The 14,828-nt window shown below is 43.6% G+C and overlaps 1 protein-coding gene across 1 annotated transcript; it reads left to right on the forward strand.

Moving 5' to 3' along the window:
* The first annotated feature begins 12,756 nt into the window (after positions 1–12,756).
* LOC147992651 (protein DMP6-like) lies at positions 12,757–13,796 on the forward strand. The gene has a single exon (XM_087541018.1). It carries the CDS (start codon positions 12,960–12,962, stop codon positions 13,623–13,625), a length of 666 nt encoding a protein of 221 aa, XP_087397144.1. The 5' UTR covers positions 12,757–12,959; the 3' UTR covers positions 13,626–13,796.
* Positions 13,797–14,828: the final 1,032 nt, after the last annotated feature.

Genomic DNA, 14,828 nt, shown 5'->3' on the forward strand with positions numbered 1-14,828 from the left:
CCGGCAAGTCCATCAAGAGCTCACGCAGCCATTCTGCCTCAACAGTAGCTGTGTCCAAAGCAGTTAATTCTGCTTCCATAGTTGACCTCGTCAATATGGTTTGCTTGCAAGACCTCCATGACACTGCGCCACCACCATGAGTAAATACATACCCACTTGTTGCGTAAAGTACATCAACATCGGAGATCCAATTTGAATCACTATATCCTTCTAGCACAGCAGGATGCCCTGAATAAGTAATTCCGTAACTCATAGTACCTCTCAGATAGCGCAAGACCCTTTCTAGTGCATGCCAATGATCATCACCCGGGTTGGACATGAACCTACTCAGTTTGCTCATAGCAAAAGAGATATCTGGTCTTGTAGCGCTAGCTAAGTACATGAGTGAACCGACAATTTGAGAGTATCTTAATTGATCTCTCGTTTCTTTCTTGTTCTTTCTGAGTGTCACGCTGGGATCATAAGGTGTTGGAGAAGGCTTGCTATCCATAAAACCGAATCGGTTCAAGACCTTCTCAACATAGTGAGATTGCGTTAATGTAATCCCACTCTCATCCTTAATAAGTTTGATGTTTAGAATTACATCGGCTTCTCCCAGATCTTTCATGTCAAAACTTTTTGATAGAAAAGACTTGACCTCATTAATTGCATTAATGTTTGTACCAAAGATCAGTATGTCGTCCACATACAAACATAATATGACACTATTGCCCCCACCATGGCGATAGTAAACACACCTATCAGCCTCGTTAATGACAAATCCTGCAGAAGTCAAAGTTCTTTCAAACTTCTCATGCCATTGCTTAGGTGTCTGTTTCAGACCATACAAAGATTTTAACAACTTGCACACCTTTCTCTCTTCACCCTTTACCACAAACCCGTCAGGCTGATCCATATAGATCTCCTCTTCCAACTCTCCATTGAGAAAAGCTGTCTTTACATCCATTTGATGAATGATAAGACCATAAGAGGCAGCCAAGGAAAGTAACACTCGAATGGTGGTCATTCTAGCAACGGGTGAATAGGTGTCAAAGTAATCTTCGCCTTCTTTCTGAGTGTAGCCCTTGGCCACTAGCCGCGCCTTGTATTTATCAATAGTACCATCAGGCTTTAGCTTCTTTTTGAACACCCACTTACAGCCCACAGGTTTACAACCATATGGTCTATCAGTTAGTTCCCAAGTTCCATTAGAAAGAATTGAGTCCATCTCATAATGAACAGCTTCTTTCCAAGCATCTACATCCGGAGATGCATATGCTTCTGCAATCGTCTTGGGTGTGTCGTCCACAAGGTATACAATGAAATCATCACCAAAGGATTTTGCAATCCTTTGTCTCTTGTTCCTTCTAGGAACTTCATTGTTATCCTTCTCAAGGACTTCCTCATGTGATTGTTCGAAATATTCATCAGTTGTACTAGATTCAGGAATTATCTCAGAAGAAAATCTAGCAATGCTATGCATATCTTTCATAGGAAATATGTTCTCAAAAAATGTTGCATCACGAGATTCCATTATAGTATCAACATGCATATCAGGTACTTCAGATTTTACCACTAAAAACCTATAAGCAATGCTCCGTTGAGCATACCCTAGAAAGACACAATCCACTGTCTTTGGTCCAAGTTTGCGTTTCTTAGGAATAGGAATATTGACCTTTGCCAAACATCCCCAAGTGCGCAAATAAGAAAGTGATGGTTTTCTTCCAACCCACTCCTCATAAGGGGTTTTCTCTTTATTATTGTTGGGAACTCTATTCAGGACATGACATGAAGTCAATAGAGCCTCCCCCCACCATGCCTTAGATAAACCAGCAGTGTCTAACATGGCATTCACCAAGTCAGTCAAAGTGCGGTTTTTCCTCTCGGCCACTCCATTTGATTGAGGTGAATAGGGAGGCGTCCTCTCATGAATAATACCATGTTCCTCACAAAAATCATCAAAAACTTTTGGAAAATACTCTCCACCACGATCGGACCTAAGACGCTTGATCTTTCTCTCTAGTTGATTTTCAACTTCAGCTTTATAGATTTTAAAGTAGTCTAATGCTTCATCTTTAGTTTGCAACAAATAAACATAGCAAAATCTAGTCGCATCATCAATCAAAGTCATGAAATATCTCTTTCCACCTTTTGTCAACACACCATTCATCTCACAAAGATCAGAATGTATGAGTTCTAGAGGTGCCAAGTTTCTCTCCTCGGCAGCCTTATGAGGCTTTCGAGGTTGCTTAGATTGCACACAACTATGGCACTTAGAACCTTTGGCAACTGTGAAGTTCGGAATTAAACTCATGCTGGATAGCCGAGACATTAAACCAAAATTAATATGACATAAACGAGAGTGCCAAATACTTGCATCATCATTAACACTAGCACAAATTTGGTTTATTGACTTATTGCAAAAATCTGAAAGAGAAAAGCGGAACAAGCCTCCGCACTCATAGCCTTTTCCTATAAATTGTCCAAATCTTGACACAATTACTTTATTGGACTCTAAAACTACCTTAAATCCATCTCGACATAGAAGGGAGCCGCTAACTAGATTCTTGTTCATAGTAGGGACATGCTGCACGTTCCTTAGTTGCACGATCTTTCCCGAAGTAAACTTCAGATCCACCGTGCCAATGCCACGAACAGAAGCATGTGACCCATTCCCCATTAGGACGGAAGAATCCCTTGCGACCTGATACGAAGTAAACAGGGAGATGTCAGCACACACATGAACGTTAGCACCCGAATCAATCCACCACGAAGATGATTGAAATACTGAAAGCACAATAGGTAAATTACCATACCCATCAGTATTGCTAGCGGTCACCATGTTGACAGTCTTGGAGCTTGTTTTCCCTCTGCGGTCTGCACGTTCAGAGCATTCCTTGGAAAAGTGTCCAGGCTTCCCACAGGCGTAGCACTCTAGCTCAGCCTTGTTGAACTTCTTCTTCTTGAAGGTAGTAGTCTTGGTAGGCTTGTTGGAAACAGGTTTGTTCTTTCCTTTGTTCTTGTTCTGTGGGTACCTCTGCACCATGTTAGCAGTAGGCTGAACCTCACCTCCTTTTTCAGTGGTATCTTTAGCCCGAGCTTTTTCTTCAACATCAAGAGATGCAATCAGATTTTCAACTGATATCTCATGTCTCTTATGCTTCAGAGTTGTGGCGAAATTCCTCCATGAAGGAGGCAACTTTGCAATCATGCACCCAGCCACGAATTTGTCGGGTAGAACACACTTAAGGAGTTCAAGTTCCTTCACAATGCACTGTATCTCATGAGCTTGTTCAACCACAGAACGGTTATTCTCCATCTTGTAGTCATGAAAACTCTCCATGATGTACAGTTCACTGCCTGCATCTGTTGCACCGAATTTTGCATTCAGTGCATCCCACAGAATTTTTCCGTCGTTTATGTGTGCATGTACACATCACACAGACGATCAGCAAGAACACTCAGAATGCATCCCACAAACATAGTATTGGCTTCCTGGAATTTTCTCCGATCTTCGTCGGTCATTCCCTCTGGAGCACCAACACTAGCGTGGAAAACTTTCAGAGTAGTAAGCCAGAGCGTGGTCTTCACCTGCCACCTCTTAAAGTGCACACCGGTAAACTTATCCGGCCTCAGTGCATCAGCGAATCCAGCCATAGTTAACTCAGGAAATTGCCTACAATTAGGTTTTTGGATTGTTGGAAAATTAGGCAAGTTCATGATTAATTCCAGTAAATAATTCATGACTAGAAGAGATACTAGCATGCAAAAATCTAGCAAACTAGAAGAACAGCAAGACATGCATAACAGCAGTAAACACGTAACAGTAGCTGTAGAAACAGATATGAACAGAGGATGTTGGACGTACTGATCGTTAGCTATTATGGGTGCGACAGTGTTGATGACGATGTTGGCGACGATCTGCTGCTGACGGCGATGAATACGACGATGAGTAGCACCGCCCGACTTGGACGGAAGACGACCCGTGATGACGAATTTGAGCAGTCGCGCACAGCGCTTCCCAAAAACCTAATTCGTCCTCTCCCGGTGCAGGATCGCAAAGACGAAAGGTTCCGGAGACCTGCTCTCCCACGCGCCGATGCACGCCGGCGTTTGGGATGGAGTAGACTACGATGGCGGCGCAAGTTGTGAGATGAGGCAAAACCCTAGGTGTTTTTCGGTGTGTCTCTGGCCGCAGCCGGTAGCTAGGCCAAGCCAGGCCAGGCGAGGCGAGGCGAGCGAGCGCGCGCGTGTGGTTTTCCCTTTCTCTTCTCATACATCACTTAGAGTGGTAGAGAGAACCCACTATATAAAGAGGCCCAACTCTTCTTCAACTTCCAAGGTGGGACTAAACTTAGCACCACCACTTGCCATTTTACACATGGGCTACTTGCCATTTTACACATGGGCTTTGAGATTTCAGAAATTGCTATGGGCCTAGCCCATTAATTCTAACAAGCGATGGAAATCGCCGCATGCAGGAGCTACGCTGCTACGGCCTCACGTGATCGGACGTGCACGTCCTTCCCCAGCTGCTCGCAGCACTCCTTCCGTCTAGATGTATAAGTCATCTTAAGTTATATACCATATGATTAAGACGGAGGGGAAAATAAAAGAACTTAATTTTTTTTGCTAATTAATATCATTGCATGCAATGAATTAATCACTGTATATCGTGTTTGGTAGTCCAAAGTCGTTGAAAACATGCACAACCTACTTTTTTATTGGTTGATATATCACGAAACAAGAAACAAGGTGAGAGTTAATGTATTGTGCCTAAATGTTTTGGGATTATTTGCTTCTCGTAAGGTGACTTATACACATAGACGAAGGGAGTAGATCGGTGACTGCTTCCCGTGCTTGTCACCGGAAATTGATGTCGCCTAATTATCTGGTGGCGAAAAAAGATTTATCTACTATATGGAATTTTTTTAATCGATCTTCTAATCTAAACTAGAGAACCGATCTAATCTTTAATTGATCGGGTGCCGTGCCCCCCGAGGAGAGGAGATTAATCTCCCTGAGGGCGGCGCGCTGCGGGAGTGATTGAATACCTGAAATCGGCGTCGTTAGACTAACCGCTCTAATACCATATAGAAAAAAGTACGATAGCTAAAATATCGTGTTATTCTGTTGTATTGATCTGACCTCGTATGGTGTATATATAGAAGTACATGGAAGAGAGACTTAGAGTAGAGGGTAAGTCATACATGATTTACGCTGATTCTATACATAGCTTTTAATCTCCAACTTAAACATAATCTTTATCTATCTATAATAATAAAACGCCTTTTGCTTCTGGCAGCCCATCCAAAAAAATACCCATGAAGATGCTATAAATTACACACTATGTCATCCATAAGCGAAGAAAACGATTTGATTTTTCGGATCAAAAGTCAATGTCCAGCTTCGTTGTTTTGAAACCGACATAAGTTGCAGATCCACAAGCAGCAGAGTGGTTGACGTGTAGCTCCTCTAGCGAGGTTCGATCCCTAGCGTCCACACTACTTTTTAGTTCCCTTTTCTCACGCATGTCCTCCCCCATGTATGCATTCATGGGCGGGCCCATATGTGGGGCTTCACTCCTCTCATTTTTATTTTGTTTTTGTCTTTTCTTTTCTCATTCTGTTTTCTTTCTTTTTTAAATTAATTTGGGATTTTAAAATTCTAAAAGTTGTGAGTTTTTTTAAACTGATGTTCAAGAAATCATAAAATATACGTGATTTCACAAAAAATTTAGGAAATCATAATTTTTTCGCAAATTCAAAAAATGTTGGTGGTTTTGCAAAACTGTTCGCAAAATAAAAAAATTACAATTTGGAAAAAAGGTCGGGAAATAAAATCATGTTCATGATATTGGAAAAATGATCGTGTATTCAACACATATTCACGAATCTGCAAAAAAAAAGTCCATGAAATTTTAGAAATCACAAAAATAATACATTTTAAAATTTTAAAATTTTCACAATTTTAAAAAAGTTCATCGATTCAAAAATTGTTTGTTGAGTCAAAAATGTTAATGAATTCGAAAACTCTTCATGCATTTAAAAAATATTCGTAAACAAAACTAATGTTCGTAATTTTTTAAGAAAATCCAAAATTTCAAAATAAATGTTTGTTGATCCGAGAAAACTGTTTACTAATTCAAAATTCTTTTATATCTAGGATTTGATTAGTTTTTCGAAAGTCATTATATGTCTTGGCGCTGAGAGTAGTTCGTGGCCGGTGAGATTTGTTTTTAAAGTTTTAAAAATCCCCTTGCGCGACATAATGACAAGTGTGGCATACACTGGCAACCTCACAGCCTTGGGATTTATCACGTTGAATGCATTGTGATCACGTGGACATTGCGATCATCATCGGCGAGGGTGAGAAAAAAAGTAAGTCGCAACATGGTGAGGCACTGTGTTAGAATAGAGTACACTCATATATCAGGATATTGAGTCTCACTTATTTGGTTAGAGCATAATTTTTTTGTCTTCCGTTGCAATGCACGTGCATATTTGCTAGTTACTCTAAACCCCGCAAGTGTGCTAGCAATCTTCGTTAACATCATCCGCCTTTAGAACACACAATCAGTCCTAGACAACCGAAACCTAACATGCATCCTAGTTATACATCTAACAAAGTCCGCCCTCAACTTGCAACTGAGCCTATTTTTCTTCCGTCTCAGTTGCAAGTACAATATCGACTCACAACTAAGGGTCAACCTTTACCCGGTTGCAAGTCAACCATCAGCTTGCAATCGAGGTCGTACCTTTTTTTTAATCCTAATTGCATGTCCACCATTGACATGCAACTGTGCCCTTAATATTTTTTGACTAGATCCAAGTCAATTGACTCACAACTTGGCCCGATGCTTTTTTTTCCACTTGTAAGTTCACCCTCGACTTGCAACTGAGCTCCATGATTCTTTTATATCGCAGCTGTGGCCGACTCTTTTTTTCTTCGCATTAGTTTCAAGTCCGTCCTCAACTTGCAGCTGGGCCTGGCTCTTTTGTCTCATTTGCAAGTTCATCATCGACTCACAAGTCGCAACTAAGGGTTGATTTTTTTTTCTCAGGTGCAAGTCAACCATCAACTTGTAACTGGGCACATACCTTTTTTTATCCTAATTGCAAGACAACCATTCACTCACAAACTAGCCTCTCGATTATTTTTATCGCAGTTACAAGTCAACCAATGACACACAATTGGGCCCAACCATTTTTTATGTCATAGCTGCAAGCCCATCATTGACATGCAACCGGACCCTTGATCCTTTTCATGCCCCAGTTGCAAGTACACCCTTGACCCGCAACTAGGCCCAATGTTTGAGGCCGATTGTTCCTGCTTTAATTTTTTTAGTGGTTGTTTCATTATCAAATTTCGACTAAGTGGTTGTTTAGCAAAAAGAACAGAAAATGCATTTGATTACTGCAAAAAGTATGTTGAACGTATATTACAAAAAAAGTCAATGTACATTTAAAAACATGTTCACCCTGTTTGAGAAATTGTTCACCATGTCCACAAAAATATGTTCGCTTCTTTGGAAGGTTATTTACAATCTTAGAAAAGATTCACGTTTCAAAATTATTCACTTTAAAAAAAATATGGTTTGAACTTTCAGAAAAATATCTTACATGTGCCGCTGCAGATGACTTTTTTTTTTTGCTCTTCGCTGCGTATTTGCACCAAATCTATAATCATCTCGTCTGGCTAGCCGGGCATGCTCAAAGAAAGGAGGCCTTGTGTTCGAACGTGGCCCACTTTTTTGGGATTTTAATCCTTTGAACTGCAAATGGGCCGGACCTCCCGTTCTTACGGGCTGGACAAGGTAAGCACGAGAATAAACAGAAAACAAACAAAAGGCCACAAATAAAACTTAGATATGTCCCCAAAAAAAACATAGATGAGTCTTGGTTACTCAAAGAAAAAGAAAAAGATCTAGATAAATGTTAGACACACCCTAGGAATTAACCCTTTATGGAAACAAACTCTCCCTTGACCATGTGGCAGACAGTCTTCCTTTTAAAATAGTATCAGAGATCTCCATGGCAATTTCTGTCTCCAACTAAATTTACTGGCAACTGGTTTTCTCGTGTAGGCGTGTAGCACGTACTAGTTCATCCCGCAAAAAAAAAAAAAACCCATCAACACGTAAGCTTGTATAGCTGGATAACACGTACATGTCCATCTCATCGTTCATATTCTCTCTCATGCCTAAAAGTTGCAAAGCAGCGGCATGAGTCTTACTAATCACGATTAGGTCTTCTGCATCTTCGCAGATAATCGGTAAGCACCTTTGTGTATACGGCATTAGATGGAACAGAAGCGACCACAATTGACTTTAAAAAATGTGATATGACCGTGTGTAACCTAACTATGGTGAGGGGCTACGATTGGACAACTAGCTTTTGAGGCAAGTTGCACACCAGTCAAGATATACTTCGGGTAAATCCCCCACATCTTCGTGTTGCAAGCACATCTTAGCGGTTGTGATCCAGAACACAAATTAATATCGTTAAGACCCCGAGCACAAATATAAGGTTGTGAGAGTCAAGACCTCATACCTATACATGTTTTTAAATACTAGTGTGTACACCTCTAAGGTTGTTAAAGGTCCGGTCGAAAAATTGAAATTTAATTTGTTAATGAAGATTTGCCATAGCCTTTATCATAGTGCACATCCTCTCGTGGGTTCCATAACTCAAGGTCATTCCTTGAGGAAAAGCCACAAAACGATTGCTATCCAAACCAAATCTCAAAGGCCATAAGGGGCTAGAATGTATATCATGAGAAGCACACGCCTCAGTAATCTGGGTTGGGTGGAAATCCGAAGCTGAGACAAAAGCCAACCCAACATGTCTTTCAGTAGTACTGGGAGCAGTTTTCTTGATGGCCAGGTCCAATTCATCAATGGCACCATCCTCATTATTATGCAAATCTTTATCCATAGGGTCAGTTCCCTCTTAAGCATCTTTATCCACATCAATATCCACATGCCTTGAATCCTCATTAGGATCATCACTACCATATTTCTCAAAACCTTCCACAAAGAAGGAAAGACGATAGAAATTTTTTTCATTTCCACCAACCCCTCAAAAGTAATTTTGGTTGGATCCCTACAAACAATTTTAACTGTCAGTCTCATAAAAGTTTCTTTTCATCATTACATTCTAGTCCACATCCACCAAAGTTCCAAAACAGGACGCAATTTCAGCTAGCACCTTCCAAGAATACTATTTAGGAGGGATCCCTTTAACCTTAACCCAAGCTTCAACTAGCTCACCGAAGTTTCACAAAAAAAAAATAGCTCACTGAAGGGATCAATTAAACTAATCCATTCCACCACATTAACAGAAACACCATCAATAGGCAAGTGAAAAGTTGGGAATTCAATATGATCTTCCACCTTCTTCCTTGGGGGAAACTTGGCTAGAAACGACTTGGGAGAAATTGAACGAATATTCCATGGCCACTTGTTTATTTTTGCAAAAGATGCCATCCAGATTTTTAACCAGGTCATCATTGAAAATCTCTCCTTTAACCACATTGACCACTCCATAATATTTGAAATTAAGCCATTTTGATTCATCCCTAGCAGGCAGTTCCAAATGATAAACCCTAAACCTAGAGCAGAGCTACCAAAATATGCAACCACAGTGTGTAACCGAGTCCAACCAATGCAGTTATTCACATTATAAACTTCCAAGCCAAAGATGAACAGATCTTGGAGCTAATGTAATTACCCACATAGTGGCCTACACCACCACAAATAAAGCATATCATATCTTTATAATTGGGAATCAATATATGTCTAGTAGGCTTAGGCGGAGGAGGAACAACATCCAGTCGCCGAGAGTTTTATTTTCTTCTTTTTTAGTTGAGCCAATCGTTGGGAGCTTTGGCATGGGGGAGGTGATGAAGTAGGCACATCTAAACCCGCAAAAGCTTTTTGTTAAAAACATCTCTAGAAGATCCCGCAAACCGGGCCATCTGGTATAATAACCGCCGGTTTGCGGGATTGATCCCGTATACCCGTCCAGACTAGATCCTCCAAATATGGCCGTCCTGATTTTTTTTGTGGGATCCAGAATTTGTGATCCCATGTCCTCCATATCTACGGGATTTCACCCGATTTTGCCGGCCCCCTTTTCCATGGCGCAAACCCACTTCTGCCGGCTTCAGTTCCCGCCTCGAATCCCCGCCACCGCCGCCGCACATCCCCGCCACTTATTACTTGACCCCGCTGCCCAGCGCCGCCCAAAAGCTCCTTCGACCCGCGTCGCGCCTATTCCACCTAGTTTCGGCTGCGGGGGTGCCCATTTGTGCCCGCGGCTCGTGGACGCCACCGGCTCCATGTATCCGCTCGGAGCTTGACGCGCGGGCTTGTAGCTTCGGATCTGTTTGGTTCTGGTGGTTGTGAGCGGCACGCATCGGAAGAAGAGGGTCGCACGACTTTGCTTTGGCCAGCGGGAGAAGAAAGGGGAGGCGCAACCAGGGTTTGCTTTGGCTGGCGGGAGAGAAGAAAGATGCGACGAGGCTTTGCTTTGGCGGGTGAGGGAGAAGAAATGGGCGGAACGGCTTTGCTCTGGGTGAGGTATGTCCAACACCCGCGGTTTCATGCTCGATTTGGCCAGAGTAGGCTCGGGTGAAATTCATGGCCATTTTGTGTGCATTTTGTAGATGGATTGGAGTTCATCCTCGTTGTATTCATCTGATGATTCAGACATAGAAGAGATGATCCTCGACGACGACGTCGACAACCTAGTGTTGTTGCATCTCGTGGAATCAGTTGAGGCGAGGCATAAGAATAAGCGGCGTGGATCCATGGTTGGTCGGCTATGCATTCCCAGCAATCGAGCTCTCAGCGACAAGATTCTCATGAAAGACTACTTCGACGAGGTACCGACATATCAGGCTCACCTCTTTCGTAGGTGATACCAAATGCGCAGGTCACTTTTCGTCCACATCGCCGAGGCTTGCGAGCAAAGTTGTCGTTTCTTCACTTGGCGTAGGAATGTCGCCTGTTTGGTTGGCTTTAGCATATCAAAAAATATCAGCGGCGATGAGAGTGATTGCATATGGTGTGCCCGCCGACTACGTGGACGAATATCTTCGCATTGGTGAAGGTACCACTATCAAATGTGGCTGTCTCTTTGCGAAGATAATGATCCAGGTTTTTGGCCCGGAGTACCTTCGAGCACCAAACGAAGAAGACACAAAGAAGCTCATGGCAATGAATGAAGCAAGGGGATGCATGGTCATGCTTGATAGTATTGATTGTATGCATTGGAGGTGGAGCGCTGCCTGGTGGCTTGGGTAGGGCAAGACACCAGCCACAAACGTAAACCCACAATCGTGCTTGAAGCTGTGGCTTCACATGATCTATGGATTTGGCATTGCTTCTTAGGTATGTCCGTTTCTCTCAATGATATCAATGTTTTGCAGCGCTCTCATTTATTTGCTCAGCTAGTTAGTGGCAAAGCTCCGGCTTGCAACTATACCATCAATGGTTATGACTATACCTTGGGGTACTATCCTGCCGATGGTATTTATCCTTCATGGTCAATATTTGTGAAGACCATTAGTGACCGCAAAATGAAGAATTGAGAATTTTGGCCGAATCGCAAGAAGCTTGTCGAAAGGGTATTGAGAGCGCATTTGGTGTGTTGCAAGCTCGGTTTGCCATTATTTGAGGTTCTACTCGCTTCTGGGGTAAAAGAAAATCCCTCAGAAACATCATGACTGCTTGTGTAATTTTACACAACATGATCGCCAAGGATGAGAGGGATTTGGGCATGGAGTACAACTATGACAATCTTGATAGCCGTGTGAAGCCTGCCAGGGACGTAGATGAGATCACTGCATTTCTTGAGACCTACCGGAAGACCGAGAGCCGTGATTCACATAACCAACTCCAACATGATCTTATTGAGCATCGGTGGCAACTCTACGGGGGCAATTAGATCCCCATTTTTATTCATTTCTATCTTGCGAGATTTAAACAATTTGGTATTATAATAATTATTTAAATTTGAACATTTGTTGTATTGTGAATCGCTTTTTGAACAATTTATATATTCGTATGTTGAATTAATATTATGATTGTATTCGGTTCATATCATTGAAATGTGTAATTTGTTTGCTGCTATGCAAAATTTACGGTCCCGCGAGCGCTCCGCCGAAGCGCTCGCGGCAGCGTAATTTATTTTTTTACGGACGCCCTTATACTCGTTTCGCTTGGCGTCCGGTTGCTAGAGATGCTTTTACCCGAGATCGTATAGACATCGTGTCCTTGTGGCGCGGTAGTGGGCCGCACACATGCAGCTGGCACGACACGGACGCACGTCTACCCGCTCAAAGTCTTTGCCTAAATCCAATAGTAATACGCATCGTGCCAAAGCCTTTCACGCACACAAAAACGCACTGGACGCCATGCACGGTACGGATAATGATTCTCCATCTACCTAGTACCGTATTTGCTTAATAGGCAACGTGCACAGTAATGGCTATCTACTACTATAGGTGTATAACTAAGCGTGTTGGCGTAATCGCGTTGCCCCTTGCGTTACTCAACTGCGCGCGCGGCTGTGCTAGTGTTACGTGGCCACTGGCTGGGAGTGCAGCCGGAAGCAACCCAAGGCAATTAGGCTTTGACTTGAAGCGGCAAAGGGTCGGGTCGCGTCCCGCGTTTCGGTCCACCTCTCTTGCAAGCAACGGCCAAAACCTCCACCGATTTGTGTCGGTTTCAATCAAGGTTCCTGTTTCTTGCAAGCCAAGCGCAAGCGCCCGCCGGCCAGCCGCAAACGCCCCGGCAAGCTCCACCCATGTCGTCACGCCGCGCGCGGCATTCCCTGAAACCCCCTTTAAATCCCTTCCCCGTTGCACCGGCTGTCACAGATCATTCGCGTTCCCCTGCCTCTCCTTCCGGTTTATTCATCATAGGCAAGATTCTTTCTTCCAGAGCGTAGATTGTAGCGAGTCCGGCAGCGGCAATGGCGGCGGCGCAGAACGAGGTGGTGGCGCGGCAGGGACGCGAGGACGAGGTCCACGGCGTCGACGAGGAGCGGCCACTCCTGGCGAGGCCGCCGGCCGTCCGCGACGACCCAGGCGACGGGCTGAGCCCGATGCAGAGGGCCATCAGCCAGACGTACCAGAGCACGGCGCACCTGGCCACGCTGCTGCCCACGGGCACCGTCATGGCGTTCCAGCTGCTGTCCCCGATCGTCACGGACCAGGGCCACTGCGTGCGCTCCAACCGCGCCATGGCCGGCGCGCTCGTCGCGCTCTGCGGCCTCTCCTGCTTCGCGCTCAGCTTCACCGACAGCTTCCGGGACGCCAAGGGCGCCGTGCGCTACGGCTTCGCCACGCGCCGCGGGCTCTGGGTCATCGACGGCGGCGCGCCGCTCGACCCGCAGGCCGCAGCAGCCTACAGGCTGCGCTTCCTCGACCTCGTGCACGCCGTCGTCACCGTCATGGTCTTCGTGGCCGTCGCGCTCTTCGACCACAACGTCGTGTCCTGCTTCTACCCCGTGCCGTCCGAGGATGCCGTGCAGGTGCTCACCGTGCTGCCCATCGCCATCGGGGTGGTCGGGAGCATGCTCTTCGTCACCTTCCCGACCACACGCCACGGCATCGGCTTCCCGCTCTCGCAGCATTGATTCCCGAATGCTGCCCTTCCTACTATTCGACGATTAATTCTTCTTCTCTCTTGTATAAAACATGGCAACCTCTCGGCCGTGCGCCAAGGGCGAGAGGGAGTACAAGTGCCAGGCGGTAAAGAGTAAATATACGATGCTTTTTTAAAAAAATGTCCCTCATATTTTGCCTCAGGTTCGGTCTGAAAGACCCCCATCCCAAATTGACTCGTTCGATCTGAAAAACTCCCATGCGGAACGTTCCCTACTGGCTCATCTGGCACATAAAGCAGTCAGCCCAAAATACAGAAGAAGAAAAAAATGTCAGGCACAGCCCATTGCATACTGTTACGCTCAAAAGAAGCCCCAAATCAAACAAAAAACAAATGAGAAAAAAACAAGAGGACCTTGCAAAACAGAATTATTGCCATGATATATAAATGAAAATTGCTGGCCACACCGAACCTCCCACCTCTACCTTGTTTGATCCACGAAAACATACTGCAAAATATATGTCATTTGTGATCTAAAAACACAAATGTCCATGACAAAACTAGATGATTTGCGCAAGAAATAATTATTTTTTGCCATTATCACACTGCTTTGCCATTGCAATAAAATTTCAGAAAAAATGGCATGACAAAACAAACTACTTACCATGGCATGTTGCTATCCTCGGTAAATGTCCATGGACAAAAAATGTTCATGGACTATAGCATTTCTTTACTGAACACAAAATGTCGAAGGCGAAAAGTACATGGTTTTTGCATATAAAAAGCAAAAAAAGTATGATGCAAGTAGTTTGCCATGGCAAACAAAGAATTCAGAAAAATGCCATGGCAAACATGTGATAATTAACATGGCATAATTTGATATTATGAGATAGATTTTTTTGCCATTATCAATTGTTAAATTTACCATGGTTAAACCTAAAAAAAATACAGTGATAAATAAACTAACTTGCCATGGCGAGTTACCAAATTTTCCATGATCGATACACTAAATTTGCCATCATCCGTTAACTAAATTAGCCATGGTATATGTATTTGCCATGGTGTAGTTAAAAACTAATTTTTCCATGGCAAGACTAGTTGTTCTTTGCCATGCTATGAAACTAGAATTGCCATGGCAATAAAACTAAAATCTGTCATGTATGCTAAAGTAAACTTGCCATGGGGATGAAGGTAAATTTGCCACTGCAAATTAAATTTTTTAAAAATTCCATGG

This window comes from Triticum urartu, chromosome 1A, assembly GCF_056163025.1.
Source record: "Triticum urartu cultivar PI428250 chromosome 1A, HENAU_Tu73, whole genome shotgun sequence".
Lineage (NCBI taxonomy): Eukaryota > Viridiplantae > Streptophyta > Magnoliopsida > Poales > Poaceae > Triticum > Triticum urartu.

Coding starts and splice junctions, on each gene's coding strand:
- LOC147992651 (XM_087541018.1), top strand. CDS start 12,960: ATGGCGGCGGCGCAGAACGAGGTGGTGGCGCGGCAGGGACGCGAGGAC.